This window comes from Lycium barbarum, chromosome 7, assembly GCF_019175385.1.
Source record: "Lycium barbarum isolate Lr01 chromosome 7, ASM1917538v2, whole genome shotgun sequence".
Lineage (NCBI taxonomy): Eukaryota > Viridiplantae > Streptophyta > Magnoliopsida > Solanales > Solanaceae > Lycium > Lycium barbarum.
In genome coordinates, this window is record NC_083343.1 from 129,195,496 (window position 1) to 129,211,542 (window position 16,047).

The following is a 16,047-nucleotide window of genomic DNA, read 5'->3' on the forward strand; positions in this document are numbered from 1 at the left end:
TCACACTTCCCCTCCAGTGTGACTCGAACCCAGGACCTACCGGTCCACCCACGACCGGTAGGTCCTGGGTTCGAGTCACACTGGAGGGGAAGTGTGGAAACACTATAAATCCTCCTAAATGGGGTGGGGAAAAAAAGAAAAAAAAAAGTCCCAAATAATTAATTTTTAACTTTTAACTTATTTTTATACTTTTTAAACCTAAAAATAGACTCTTAAAAATATTTTTTATCTTTCCCAAACATTACAAAAACAAAAATGACCTTAAAAACCAATAATAATAAATGCTTAAAATGAGCACCCTCTAAAATGGATAGAAGTTGGCTACTATAATGATGACAATAATTTACGCACGTGGTATCTCCAGAAGCTACAATGAGCCGACAATAACATGACTAATAAAAAACATACTGCCATCATACGACATCGTTTAATCCTTCAAGAAAACAATATAAAAATACAATACAAAATACTTTCACCTGTGAGAAAAATAAAAAATAAAAAATCCTATGATCAAACCAACACAAAACATTCATTATTAAGGTACCCAAATCAAGAAACAACATTTTCCACTTATAAAAAGTTTAAATCTTTTATGGGATATTTTTTTTCTGGTTATTTTGTTCTTGGGTTTTCTTGAAGGAATCAATTAGTGATCCTTTAGTGGAAAAAGTTCAAGGTGACCCTTTAATTAGTTTACTAGTAAAGTTATATTTTTTGTGCAAGTTTATCAGGAAAAAAGTGGACTCTTTACTTTGTTTACTAGTAAAGTTAGAATTTTTGTGCAAGTTCATCAAGAAAAAGGTGACCTTATAATTAGTTTGCTACTAGTAAAGTTAGTATAATTTTTGTGCAAGTTTATCAGGAAAAAGGCGATTTTTTACTTTGTTTACAAGTAAAGTTGGAATTTTTACTAGTATTTTGGGGTAAAAAATATGGCTTGTGAAGGTAGTTAGAATCAATTGGTGATCTCTAAGGGAAGAAAGTTCAGATCTTTTGCAAGTTTATCAGGAAAAAAGTGGACCTACTAGTGAAGTTGAATTTTTGTGCAAGTTTATCAGGAAAAAGGTGAGACTTTTTTACTTTGTTTACTTGTAAAGTTTGAACTTTTACTAGTATTTTGTGGTAAAAAGAATGGCTTGTGAAGGTAATTATATGTGGAGTTTGAGTGGTATTGTGGCAGCTTTTGTTGATCTTGCAATAGCATATTTCTTGCTTTGTGCAGCAACAGTAGCATTTTTAGCATCAAAGTTTCTTGGTTTTTTTGGTTTGAGATTGCCATGTCCTTGTGATGGACTTTTTGGTACTTTCCCAAATGGGAATTTATGTTTTCATAGAGTCTTGATTGATTTCCCAGCTGAGAAAGTGTCTAATGTTCAACTCTCTATAAAAGCAAACTTCCCTTTTAATGATAATACTATTTTGGTAAAAGACCAGAATTGTGATTTGAATTGGAGATTAATTGGTGATAAAGAGAATAGTCCTCATGGGTATCTTGAAATGGGTGATGAGGATGGTTCACGTAATTCAGTATCAGATGCAAGAAAGTCACATAATATTGCTAGGATTGAGTTGAGTCCAAAGGGGAAAGGGGTGATGAATCAGAGACAAAGAGGAGGGATTCGTCGAAGAAGGCGTAAAGCAGCTGTTGATTATGGGAGATCTTCATCAGTTTCATCATATGACCCTCCATATGAAGACTTTCCACTAAGTCCTCCATCCCCTCCTAGTACCAACAAAGAAGGTAGTTGAATAATCCTCCATACAAATGCTCTCCTTTGAATGTTTGATGGTTTAGATGTCCTTGAAGTTTTTTTTTTTTTTTTCTGTGAAGTTTTTTCAAGCTTATTATTGCATCCTAAGCTGCCTTGGACTAGCTTGGGATTGAGGTTTAATAGTTGTTGATGTTATGGTTGCTTCCTAATGCTTTTGGGTGTCGTTAGGAGCCCTTGTTCCGCTGATAAGGGAAGAAAATCTGGAGACTTATTGGTGTTTGACTTAGGAACATGTGTCTGCATCTTTTATTCCAGAACAAAATGTTGAGTTATGAGATGCATTTCCTTTGTATTGCACTAACAAAATGCTTTATGCCACTTTTTCATATTTCTGTATAGTTATGTGACTTAAACGTCCCTTTTTGGTTATAAATGGTATTCAGAAATATTTATTTTACTATAAATCAAATGCTTCAACGCGAATATTTTGCCTCTTATGCCTTAGAATTTTTGGGTATAATTTGTTTATAGATAAAAGAAAAGGAGGAATTTTTTGTAACATTCAATTTGTTGAGCAGAATCAGTTACTTTTCAGTCAAATAACCATGGCAAAAAGAGGATACAACAGCAGCAACAACCTAAACTTCAACCCCAGACTAGTTGGTCAAAAGAGAAGATGCCTCAATTAAATATTAAGTTTTAATTTCCATGATTTGTAGTGTCCTGTATTTTACCTAATGTCAAAGCCTTGGGATTCTAATATGTATCAATCTAAGTGCTTCTCTTCGTGGTGAATATAGATGGTGGCAACCCTCCACTGGTTATGAGATTGGACCACAGAGACAGCTTTGAATTGAATGGACTTCCTGATGAAGTTGAGCACATTGAAAAGAACGCTGCATCCATTGAAGAGTTGAAGCATAACGGCCAACTGGTTTCCAGCTTCAATGAGGAAAACAGAACAAGACTCTTGGAACGGGCCTTAGAACACGAACAAGAAGCTCGAGATGCTCTTTGCCTTGAGCTTGAGAAGGAAAGAAATGCTGCAGCGAGTGCTGCAGATGAGGCTATGGCTATGATCTTTCGTCTACAGGAGGAGAAGGCATCTATTGAAATGGACGCCCGGCAATATCAGAGATTAATTGAAGAGAAATCTGCTTTTGAAGCTGAGGAAATGAACATTCTAATGGAGATCCTGATGAGGACAGAAAGGGAGAAACACTTTTTAGAGAAGGAACTTGAAGTATATAGGCAGATGACTTTTCTTGGAAATGAAGAATCAACAGTTGATAGTGGGAATGTAGCGGATGCTTCATCTGATCCTAACGAGGATCCAGTTCTTATGCTTCGGCAGATTAGTGCATCTTCTGACAAGGCACCGATTCACAGGCAGAAAAAAGATGTCAGCTCCCAGAAGCAAATTGACTTAGCAGTGTCCTCTTATAGCAGCCAAGAATTTCAGGAGAAAGAGATGGTGTTTACAGTTAACAACTTTGATGTGCCACCAGGGAATAGGCAAATACTGGACACTTTCTTGAAATCCCCTGAGGCAGGTCTTTCAAAACAGAAGCTTCCTGATCATGCCATTTCGGTAGAAGGGAAAGTACTAAAAGAAAATTCAGATATGGAAAGACATGACAGAGATTTGAAGTATCATGAGACAATTCGATATCAGGGATCAAACTGTCCATGCAATTTGACCTTGGATAAAGAACCTCAAGTTTATGATGTTCATGTGATTGTTGACGGGTCCAACTTTTGCAATGATGTCCCTATGGAAGCTTCTCCTACACAGGATGTAATTAGAGATCGTCCAAGTACTAGCACGTCTAATAGTCAAGTGGATCTTAAAGGCAGTGCGGACGCTGCTTCTGCGCTTCCGCCAGTGGGCCAATGTGGTAAAACTTTGCTATGTGATTTGCGGGGAAATCCCATGTCCTCAGTAGACAATGAAAGGCTGAACATTGAATCTAAATTGGGACGGCTTCGAGAGAGGTTAAAGATTGTGCAAAAGGGAAGAGAAGAACTTGACTTGTCTGCAGAGCATAGAGAAAGAGAAAAGATGCAGTTAAAGCTTTTGGAGGATATAGCACACCAACTTCACGAGATTCGTCAGCTTACTGAACCTGAGAAGGCTGTACGACAGGCTTCCTTGCCCCTGCCATCCTCCAAGGTATGAGACTTTCTTTTTTAGGTATGAGACTAGCATGTACAGATCTATTATGTTTGCGATGGTTAATAAGTTCATACATATATCTCTTAATTATATGCATGGAGGTGAATTGTTTTTCTTCGAGTTTACTGTGCCAAGAGCACTTTTTTTTTTTTTTTGATTAAGCACCGGGTGTCCGGGTCTCTTAGAGCCTCGACTAATCTCGGGGGTGCACAGGCCCTCGGCAGGGAGTTTCCCGCAAGTGCACCACGGTTAATTCAGGTTTTACCCAGTCCGATGGCCCTCAGAAATTGTTTGCACCCAGTGTACTGTGCCAAGAGCACTATGAATGTACAAATGTTCAAATCATCTTTAAGGAGTAATTCATATTAATATTGTCTTTGCATTGTCGCTGAAGTGTGATGTACAAATGAATGTCAACAAGTCATCATGTGATTATTTACGTCGTGGCCTCTGCTTGGAACTTTTTTGAGCATGGCTTCGTGGTCATTTTTTGTGTTGAACTTTCTTGATTGTCCACATAGGATCACTCCAAATTGGTCATGAAGATCCTGGAATCTGTATTCCTATGCTATTTCCTATCCTACTTGTCACACCCCGTTTCAACCCGGGTTTGATTTAGGAGTATGACATATTGGTGATTTCTAAATTGTTTATTTTAAGGAGTCGCCACCTAATTAATTTAACGGTGAATTAGGACACCTAGAGGTTAACTAAGGCAGAGTTAAAATCTAAACCTCAATTAATAGTCTGCTTAACCAATGTGATTCTAGGTAAGGGCTCTATATTATCCTAAAGGGAAGGGTTAGGCATCCTTTAGAATCCGTTAACTTACGGTTATCCGACCAAACTTAGGTTAATTAATTAATGGTGAGAATTTGTATGGGAGAGAATTTTGAGTGCTTACTTTAAATAAAACTTTACAAATATTGCTAAGGCTTTAAATAAGATGCTATTTTGAAAAATAAAACTTGTAAAAAACATTTTTGCATAAAGAGAGGATTTTAAATAAAGTCCACAAAATGTTGCTAAGATTCTGAAAGAAAATATAATAATGTTGTATAAAAATAGGCTTATAAATACATATTAATTGATTTTTCTACGATTTAAGAATATATTCAAAAGTAGCTAATAGGAATTTCTTTATCCTTTCATCATTTCTCATTAACTATGATAACTATGCTTAGATGAAAATATGCGTGATTGATTTGAATTTGAAAGAGTTATTTATAAAATATCCTTGAATTTATATTTGCGTATTAGTGGTGTTTTGAAATTAAGATCGCAAGAAATAAAATATGATTCCTCTAATGAAATATAAAGTCATGCTATTTTGCAAATCAATTATGCTAAATAAAATAAATATTAGACATTATAAATAGTTTTAACATAAAAGGTGAAAAAAGAGAGGGAATAAATTTTAGTCTTCCTTAAACTAACTACCCATTACTAAAACTAAATCTACTAATTCATTAAGATTCATCTAAGTTAAGAAAATAAAATAAGATAAGGTTAGTCATACAAAGAAAATAAAAATACACAACAATAAAATAAGAGAGAGAGAGAAAAAAAAAACAAAATGGATCCGGCCCATTTTAAGGCCCAACTGCTGGAACTGTTCACGTGATTGGGCTTAGGCCTAGTGAGTTTTCTTTATGTTGCTGCTGCGGATTAATCATGCTATTGGACTTTGGCCCAAAACTCGTTTCTTTCTTTTGAATATAGGTTGCGGACAGAACTGGACAGAGGGAGGAATAGGGTTTCGTTGGGCCTGGCCCCAACACCGAATGCGGAAGACGACGAATCTTGGACTCGTACGCAATAGCCATGCATAAAAAAAGAAAAGGATTAATATAATGAAGATATGCAAGACACGCTAAAAAAAGAGAACAAGTAATCGAAACAAAATAGACCATCACGTAAATAATAAACAAGAGTAGGACCTTGACGTGCCAATATAATAGAGCAATCTCAACAGACGACTGATTTATATGTGTATATATGTATATATTATGTATATACATATACATAATCAAACACCCTACACTTGCAAATGCACAAACATATACAGACTTAAACAAGGATAAACTCATCACAACATCCATATAGAGCTAAACTTTATTCCATTATTATTTAACACATTTTTAAGTATCAGCAGCTAACAAATGCACCAGCAACAGATCAACAAACCAAACAACAAGATAGCGACCCTTTTCATTTCAACAACTCATACATTTAAGGGGACACCAATATCACTGAGGCGAATTTCAATTCAAATCAATTTCTGGTTTATCAGAACCCACACTGAAGATGACAGGACACAAAGGTTACAAACATAGATTTCAAAGAAAAATTATACTTCAACCAAAATACACTTAGTTCTAATTTCAAGACTGGGAGTAACAGTCTACTCAACTGGTAAAACTAACATAACAAACAGTTGGTTTGCCTAATATATTTATAGAAAGGGATTATTTACTCTTGAATGTATTTAATCTTCAGAGATAAAACTAAAAAATGAGCAGCTAGACTGTTCGAGCAGCTAACTATTTTACCATTTAGACAATTGAACCAATTGGTGAAAGACATCTGAGATGGCACCTGAGGTAAATCAGTTCAGAAACTAAACTTTGTTTAGGCAAAATAAGGACATAAACTGACTTTCAAGTTTGAGTTATTTTGTAGTCTTTTACCAGAAGCCAGCAAGTACATTTCTTATTCTTTTCTTTAATCTCAACAATTTATAACACCTGACAGTATACAACAAGTATAGCAAAACCAATTTTACTTTCCCCATGACAATTTGATATTTCAAATAACAACAAAGGGACTTAGACTTAAGAAAAAGGAACTGATAACCATCTTATACCAAAAGAATATGATGTATTATATTTTTATGTCTTAATGTAAAGATAGTAGCCTCATTTTGTGAAAAACTTTGACATGGTTCATCAGTGATGTAACAAGTTTAAGAGATTTCTTAAAGAGAACTAAATCAGACATCATGATGCTACACTCAGTTCTAGATATTATAATGATGGGCCAATGACCAACACTAAGTGACCAACCAGGACAAGAAGTCTTAAAGCCATTTTTGCTAAAAGGGGGGAAATAAAGTTCAGAATTCACATACTAACAGGGGCAGAGTTAACTTCGAATACCTTTACCCATTTAAAAGAATGTATTTTGGGATATTTAGACACTAAAACCAAATAGAAAATTAACAACACAGGCCACAGAGTCATTAAAAGGAGCATTCGAAGGCCTTGATCAGTTTAATAACTCAAGTCACATGACTTTGACCTTCATGGGCACAGCCAAAAAGACTTACATCAAACTGGTACACAATTCATCATCATGGTTTAACATACAACAAAATTTAAACTTCCTAAAGCCAAACATCATTTGAAATAACAGCTCTATATTGACTAGCAACCAGATATATGCATGCTTAAAGAATACTTTATGCTCCTAAATACCAAACAGTTACTGACAAGTCATGTAGGGATCAGGTAAACCATCAAACATACTACATAAGCATTTTCAACGATTCTGACTAAACAAGATATTCAAGCTGGCACAATATGATCAAATTAATCACTTACACACGTAAACCAATATGCTAACAGGATCGTAATAGGAATATAACAAATGCCTGAGAAAGCTATACGCAGAAGTAGATCCAATCATGTACTTGATGAAATTTAAGACTAATAACATCAAAATCATGCCATATAGTAACTAAACGAAACAACACATAAAACACGATAACCTAACACATAATCAACTACAAATAACCAAAGAGACAGAACAAAATGCAAAGTAAAAAGAAAGGGGAATTACAAACCTTTTTGGGGTGCAGCGAAATGAATTAAATTTATGGCTTCCAATTGAGTTGACATTGAGAACCACTTCAACGAGAGCCGCATTATAAGGTGGGTGCCCGCATTCGGAGGTGGGTGCCTGAACTGAAATATAAGATATCCGCATTCGGAGGTGGGCGCTTGAACTGAAATATAAAATACCCGCATTCGGAGGTGGGTGCCTGAACTGAAATATAAGATACCTACATTCGGAGGTGGGCGCCTGGACTGAAATATAAAATACCCGCATTCGGAGGTGGGCGCCTGGACTGAAATATAAGATACCCGCATTCGGAGGTGGGTGCCTGGACTGAAATATAAGATACCCGCATTCGGAGGTGGGCGCCTGAACTGAAATATAAGATACCGGCATTTGGAGGTGGGCGCCTGGACTGAAATATAAGATACCCGCATTCGGAGGTAGGTGCCTGGACTGAAATATAAGATACCCGCATTCGGAGGTGGGTGCCTGGACTGAAATATAAGATACCCGCATTCGGAGGTGGGCGCCTGAACTGAAATATAAAATACCCGCATTCGGAGGTGGGCGCCTGAACTGAAATATAAGATACCCGCATTCGGAGGTGGGTGCCTGAACTGAAATATAAGATACCCGCATTCGGAGGTGGGCCTGAACTGAAATATAAAATACCCGCATTCGGAGGTGGGCGCCTGAACTGAAATATAAGATACCCGCATTCGGAGGTGGGCGCCTGAACTGAAATTTGAAATACCCGCATTCTAAGGTGGGTGCCTCAATTGAACATTGAAATACCCGCATTCTAAGGTGGGTGCCTGAATTGAAAATTGAAATACCCGCATTCTAAGGTGGGTGCCTGGATTGAAAATTGAAATACCCGCATTCTAATGGGTGCCTGATTTGAACATTGAAATACCCGCATTCTAAGGTGGGTGCCTGAATTGAAAATTGAAATACCCGCATTCTAAGGTGGGTGCCTGAATTGAAAATTGAAATACCCGCATTCTAAGGTGGGTGCCTAATTTGAACTTTGAAATACCCGCATTCTAAGGTGGGTGCCTGAATCGAAATTTGAATCCCCATCCACTTCCACAATACAGAAAAAATGTAAATCCACATCCGCTTCCACGTCCGTATTATACGGTACAAAATATAAATCCACGTCGACTTTCACGTCCGTATTATACGGTACAAAATAAATCTACTTCTACTTTCACGTCCGTATTATACGGTGCAAAAATAAATCCACTTCTACTTTCGAAAGAATAAATCTGTATCCACTTTCTATAATTATATGTATATTTTTTGTAATATAATTCTACTTCCACTTCCATGCTCACATCCACAATGTAAATGTAAATCCACGTCCACTTTAGAAATAGTATTGTAGAAAGGTATCCACATCTCAATCCATGTCCCGTTGTGACGGAAGTTAAATCTATAATTAACCCCCACAATTTGATATACGATGCAATATTCCGATCTTGTTATCTTATAAAAATACCTCATTCTAAAAGAATTTGATAACGATTTGAACATGTATGAAGTGATGACAAAATTGAGGAATTCTAACCAATAACCGGTGACCAAGGTCAGTGTCCATGATTATATGTATTTGATCCATCGAGGAATGTCACGAGCTAAAACAACTGTTAGTGATAAGAATATATAAATAGCTGGGTTTGAAAGAATTATACTCACAACCCTTGGTTGAGAAGATGAACTTGTGTCCACAGTTGCAATCGAAATTTCGTGACGAGTGGCATGACGCCCACTGTTCATACACAAACTGCTTTTACATCCATGTTGAAGAATATTTGTATTTGAAGAGAGCTAACTTTTGATCGTGTCCATAATCTAAATTTTAAGATGAGTCGAATATGCACAACCTTCATGTTAATTGAACCTTTTCATCAAAGAAAAATCGTGAGTTTAAAAAGAAAAGTGGTTGACTTGTGCATGTCGGGGAACTTGACCCTTGAGTTGATTCTTGTTTCGGTCGTATCCACGTTCTTCGATTTTCATCACATGTTTTGCTTTGGCCGGGGAGTTTCAGTTATACAAAGTGTATTTTGAAAATAAAAGTAATGAGATTTGGGTGACTTCGAAAGGAAATGCTTAGTGACTCTAATAGATAAAATGATTGTGGAGACTTGATTTTGAATTTATCCACATTTCCCGAAATATATTGGTGGACTTTTATTTAACATCGTTAAACGTTTAAGACCACTTTTATGCTACATCTAAAAATTTGTCCCAGTTTCAGTCTTGGAGACGCTTGATTCTGGACAATTGAAAAGTTAGAACTTATAATGAAAGTTTTTTGAAAGTGATTTGACCGACTTCAAAATTTTGTCCTAGTTTCAAGCCCTGGAGACACTTGGAAAAAGTGAGAAAGTTGTAATGAAATTTTTTGAAAGTGATTTGACCGATTTCAAAAATTTGTCCCAGTTTCAAGATACTAAGACACATGAATTTAAACGGTGGGAAGACCAAGTCTTGTATAAAAATCCTTATGTACTTTATAGGAACCAAAATGTTTGGACAAACCGAAGATATTAAAAAATTTAAGAATAGAAGGGCCGAACCCGCCTTGGGTTGCCTACGTATCTCAAAGGAATCAGGCCAGACGTAGTTCGTGATCAAAATAAAAACTTTTGAGTTTTGTTTTTAATAAAAGAGAGGACCGAACCCGATGTGAGTTGCCTAAATTGAAATGAGCTGGTCGAGAAGAGGTAAAATAGCTTGCTTGTTTTGAGAATCTGGCATAGGCAAAGTCTAACGAACCCCCTGAAATGGAGTCATATGTGGTGGAGTTTAAGAAAATGACCGATTTTGAAGTGCCATGTGGCTTAATTCAGCAAACTGCTATCTCCAAATGTGTTTCTGGTTCATTAAAGGATGTGGGATTACTTGTGATCGGTAAACTAAGAGATGACTCAGATGAAGTGGTTGCATTTATCAAACTTTGCTCCATTTTAGAACGAGTCTTTTTAGTTAACCAGGTGATTAGTGATGAGTCTGAGTCTGATTTCTTGGCTCTAGACCGTGTGAAATATGGATGCTCCGCCAGTTCTCCTTTAGCACAAGTCAACCTTTTGTTTTGAAAATAAGTTTAAAAAGAAAAAAAAGATAAAACAAGAAAAAGAAAAAGAAAATGAGTCAGTATACAGTAAGAACATATTATTGCATATAAACACATACATCGTGTTTTATAATGCAAGGGACCTCTTTATGCCAGAGGTAGGCCTAACGAACATTTGAAAGACAAACATGTCTTTTATGTATCATTCCACGACTCTTCCTAAAACTAATTTACGAGAATAATAAAAATTTATTACATGTCAGTTTAATAATACAATTCAAAGTTAATCTGAGATATCTAACACTTCATCTCCACTAATTTCTTTTAGTTGTCTTCAACTCTCCGACATTAATTGGATGCTCCACGACAACCTGCAACAAAATGTCAATTTTCTTGAAATATTTATCTATAGAGTCCTAGGTCCACATATTCCACATATTTGTCCTTCAAATAATGCACATAGATAGTGAATAGTGTCACTTAGAGTCATAGACTCATTTGGACATTTGGTAAGGTTGACTAATGAACTTAATACACCAAGGGTATTAAGCTTCCTAGGTTTGAAATGATGCATGTCCTTACAAGGTTTTGGTTTTCGCTCTACCTAGGTAGACTAAGAATGGTTTTCTTATGACACAAGGCTCCCCCAAGCGGACAACTTGGGAGTGGAAAGTCCGTGACCGTCGACTGCACCGCCGATCGACTAAATCCACAAGATAGATCCAACTAAAGGGGTAATTTAGTAGTGCACGGCCGCGAACCGCGAAACCGCTTTAAGTGTGTGAATTTGTGTGAATTTTCCAGGAGTGGAGGAAATATTAGCGGAATGCCAATTTATCAAAGCGGTAAATTACATAAAAAAATGCATATAAGGAATAAAATACGAACACTTAAAAGCATATAAAGCAACAATATAGGCAAAATAAAACAAAACAAACAAAATATCCCACAATTTATTTATTAACCTAAGTTGTTATGGTTAGAGCCTAAACTTCCCCAGCAGAGTCGCCAAGCTGTCACACCCGTTTTAACCCGGGTTTGATTTAGGAGTATGACATATTGGTGATTCCTAAATTGTTTATTTTAAGGAGTCGCCACCTAATTAATTTAACGGTGAATTAGGACACCTAGAGGTTAACTAAGGCAGAGTTAAAATCTAAACCTCAATTAATAGTCTGCTTAACCAATGTGATTCTAGGTAAGGGCTCTATATTATCCTAAAGGGAAGGGGTTAGGCATCCTTTAGAATCCGTTAACTTACGGTTATCCGACCAAACTTAGGTTAATTAATTAATGGTGAGAATTTGTATGGGAGAGAATTTTGAGTGCTTACTTTAAATAAAACTTTACAAATATTGCTAAGGCTTTAAATAAGATGCTATTTTGAAAAATAAAACTTGTAAAAAACATTTTTGCATAAAGAGAGGATTTTAAATAAAGTCCACAAAATGTTGCTAAGATTCTGAAAGAAAATATAATAATGTTGTATAAAAATAGGCTTATAAATACATATTAATTGATTTTTCTACGATTTAAGAATATATTCAAAAGTAGCTAATAGGAATTTCTTTATCCTTTCATCATTTCTCATTAACTATGATAACTATGCTTAGATGAAAATATGCGTGATTGATTTGAGTTTGAAAGGGTTATTTATAAAATATCCTTGAATTTATATTTGCGTATTAGTGGTGTTTTGAAATTAAGATCGCAAGAAATAAAATATGATTCCTCTAATGAAATATAAAGTCATGCTATTTTGCAAATCAATTATGCTAAATAAAATAAATATTAGACATTATAAATAGTTTTAACATAAAAGGTGAAAAAAGAGAGGGAATAAATTTTAGTCTTCCTTAAACTAACTACCCATTACTAAAACTAAATCTACTAATTCATTAAGATTCATCTAAGTTAAGAAAATAAAATAAGATAAGGTTAGTCATACAAAGAAAATAAAAATACACAACAATAAAATAAGAGAGAGAGAGAAAAAAAAAACGAAATGGATCCGGCCCATTTTAAGGCCCAACTGCTGGAACTGTTCACGTGATTGGGCTTAGGCCTAGTGAGTTTTCTTTATGTTGCTGCTGCGGATTAATCATGCTATTGGACTTTGGCCCAAAACTCGTTTCTTTCTTTTGAATATAGGCTGCGGACAGAACTGGACAGAGGGAGGAATAGGGTTTCGTTGGGCCTGGCCCCAACACCGAATGCGGAAGACGACGAATCTTGGACTCCTACGCAATAGCCATGCATAAAAAAAGAAAAGGATTAATATAATGAAGATATGCAAGACACGCTAAAAAAAGAGAACAAGTAATCGAAACAAAATAGACCATCACGTAAATAATAAACAAGAGTAGGACCTTGACGTGCCAATATAATAGAGCAATCTCAACAGACGACTGATTTATATGTGTATATATGTATATATTATGTATATACATATACATAATCAAACACCCTACACTTGCAAATGCACAAACATATACGGACTTAAACAAGAATAAACTCATCACAGCATCCATATAGAGCTAAACTTTATTCCATTATTATTTAACACATTTTTAAGTATCAGCAGCTAACAAATGCACCAGCAACAGATCAACAAACCAAACAACAAGATAGCGACCCTTTTCATTTCAACAACTCATACATTTAAGGGGACACCAATATCACTGAGGCGAATTTCAATTCAAATCAATTTCTGGTTTATCAGAACCCACACTGAAGATGACAGGACACAGAGGTTACAAACATAGATTTCAAAGAAAAATTATACTTCAACCAAAATACACTTAGTTCTAATTTCAAGACTGGGAGTAACAGTCTACTCAACTGGTAAAACTAACATAACAAACAGTTGGTTTGCCTAATATATTTATAGAAAGGGATTATTTACTCTTGAATGTATTTAATCTTCAGAGATAAAACTAAAAAATGAGCAGCTAGACTGTTCGAGCAGCTAACTATTTTACCATTTAGACAATTGAACCAATTGGTGAAAGACATCTGAGATGGCACCTGAGGTAAATCAGTTCAGAAACTAAACTTTGTTTAGGCAAAATAAGGACATAAACTGACTTTCAAGTTTGAGTTATTTTGTAGTCTTTTACCAGAAGCCAGCAAGTACATTTCTTATTCTTTTCTTTAATCTCAACAATTTATAACACCTGACAGTATACAACAAGTATAGCAAAACCAATTTTACTTTCCCCATGACAATTTGATATTTCAAATAACAACAAAGGGACTTAGACTTAAGAAAAAGGAACTGATAACCATCTTATACCAAAAGAATATGATGTATTATATTTTTATGTCTTAATGTAAAGATAGTAGCCTCATTTTGTGAAAAACTTTGACATGGTTCATCAGTGATGTAACAAGTTTAAGAGATTTCTTAAAGAGAACTAAATCAGACATCATGATGCTACACTCAGTTCTAGATATTATAATGATGGGCCAATGACCAACACTAAGTGACCAACCAGGACAAGAAGTCTTAAAGCCATTTTTGCTAAAAGGGGGGAAATAAAGTTCAGAATTCACATACTAACAGGGGCAGAGTTAACTTCGAATACCTTTACCCATTTAAAAGAATGTATTTTGGGATATTTAGACACTAAAACCAAATAGAAAATTAACAACACAGGCCACAGAGTCATTAAAAGGAGCATTCGAAGGCCTTGATCAGTTTAATAACTCAAGTCACATGACTTTGACCTTCATGGGCACAGCCAAAAAGACTTACATCAAACTGGTACACAATTCATCATCATGGTTTAACATACAACAAAATTTAAACTTCCTAAAGCCAAACATCATTTGAAATAACAGCTCTATATTGACTAGCAACCAGATATATGCATGCTTAAAGAATACTTTATGCTCCTAAATACCAAACAGTTACTGACAAGTCATGTAGGGATCAGGTAAACCATCAAACATACTACATAAGCATTTTCAACGATTCTGACTAAACAAGATATTCAAGCTGGCACAATATGATCAAATTAATCACTTACACACGTAAACCAATATGCTAACAGGATCGTAATAGGAATATAACAAATGCCTGAGAAAGCTATACGCAGAAGTAGATCCAATCATGTACTTGATGAAATTTAAGACTAATAACATCAAAATCATGCCATATAGTAACTAAACGAAACAACACATAAAACACGATAACCTAACACATAATCAACTACAAATAACCAAAGAGACAGAACAAAATGCAAAGTAAAAAGAAAGGGGAATTACAAACCTTTTTGGGGTGCAGCGAAATGGGATTCGAGCTTCCGATATACCTCGAAACACTTCGAAATTCGAACTCGCGTATGCTCAAATTCAAACGAACACTCGACAAGAACAAAACAAGATTTGATATTTTTGTGACGATACCGAGAAAATTGAAAACCGATGTTTTAAAAAAAAAGAACTGGAACAATCAAAGACTTATATTTTAAAGGTGAATCTGGCGATTCAAAGGCTTTGATTCTTGGGGATTTCCTAAAAAAAAAATCAATTTCTTTGGGGAATTTTGAATCGAGAAAAAAAAAAAGTTCTTGGGGGGTTTTCGCGATTCCAGAACCTGTCCTTAGAGGGTTTCTGCGATTCCAACGCTTCAATTCTTGGGGGAAATTTCTGAATCCAAAAATCCTCCCTGTGTTCATTCTAGGAACGATTATTTATAGCTAGATTTTTTAGGATTTGGGCTAGGGTTTTCCTTTTTGAGGAAGAGAGAGAGAGGAGCGTGAAGAGGGAAGGAGCGGGAGACAAAGATGAGTGGAGAGAGGGAGATGAGGCGCGGTAGGGACGAGGAGCGTGGTGGGGTAGCGGTGTGGGGGTCGTCGGCGAGGTGGGGACGAGGAGCGTGGGAGTGGGGTAGCGGTGTGGGGGTCGTCGGCGAGGTGGGGACGAGGAGCGTGGGAGTGGGGTAGCGGTGTGGGGAAGGGAGCGGAAGAGAAAGGAAGAGAGGGAGGGGGTGAGCGGCGGAGGTGATAAAGGAGAGAGAGAGAGAACCGAAGGAGGCGGAAAAAGAAAGGAGAGAGATAGGATTTTGGGTTAAAGAAAATAAGGGATGGGCTGGACCGGGTCGGGTTAAAAATGGGCTGGTTTGGCTAAAATATAGGCTGGGCAAAATTAAAAGAGTGGGCTGGTCCGAAAATGTTGGTTAATTATTTGGGCTGGGGTGAATTAAATGATGTCAGGTAAATCAAAATGTG

The 16,047-nt window shown here is 36.1% G+C and overlaps 1 protein-coding gene across 6 annotated transcripts in view; it reads left to right on the plus strand.

Moving 5' to 3' along the window:
• The first annotated feature begins 471 nt into the window (after positions 1-471).
• Positions 472-16,047, plus strand: part of LOC132604377 (uncharacterized) — a 36,440-nt gene continuing 20,864 nt past the window's right edge. For 4 of the 6 annotated variants that reach the window (XR_009568707.1, XM_060317861.1, XM_060317863.1 and 1 more), the window contains exons 1-2: positions 472-1,741; positions 2,513-3,885. Coding sequence is in view for 5 of the 6 variants with exons in the window: in XM_060317861.1 (XP_060173844.1) it covers positions 1,132-1,741; positions 2,513-3,885 (1,983 nt within the window). In the remaining variant the exon portion in view is untranslated. Of the gene's footprint in view, positions 1,742-2,512; positions 3,886-5,610; positions 8,016-16,047 lie in introns of those variants that run through there. The other 2 variants (XM_060317865.1, XM_060317862.1) reach the window with 2 other exon arrangements.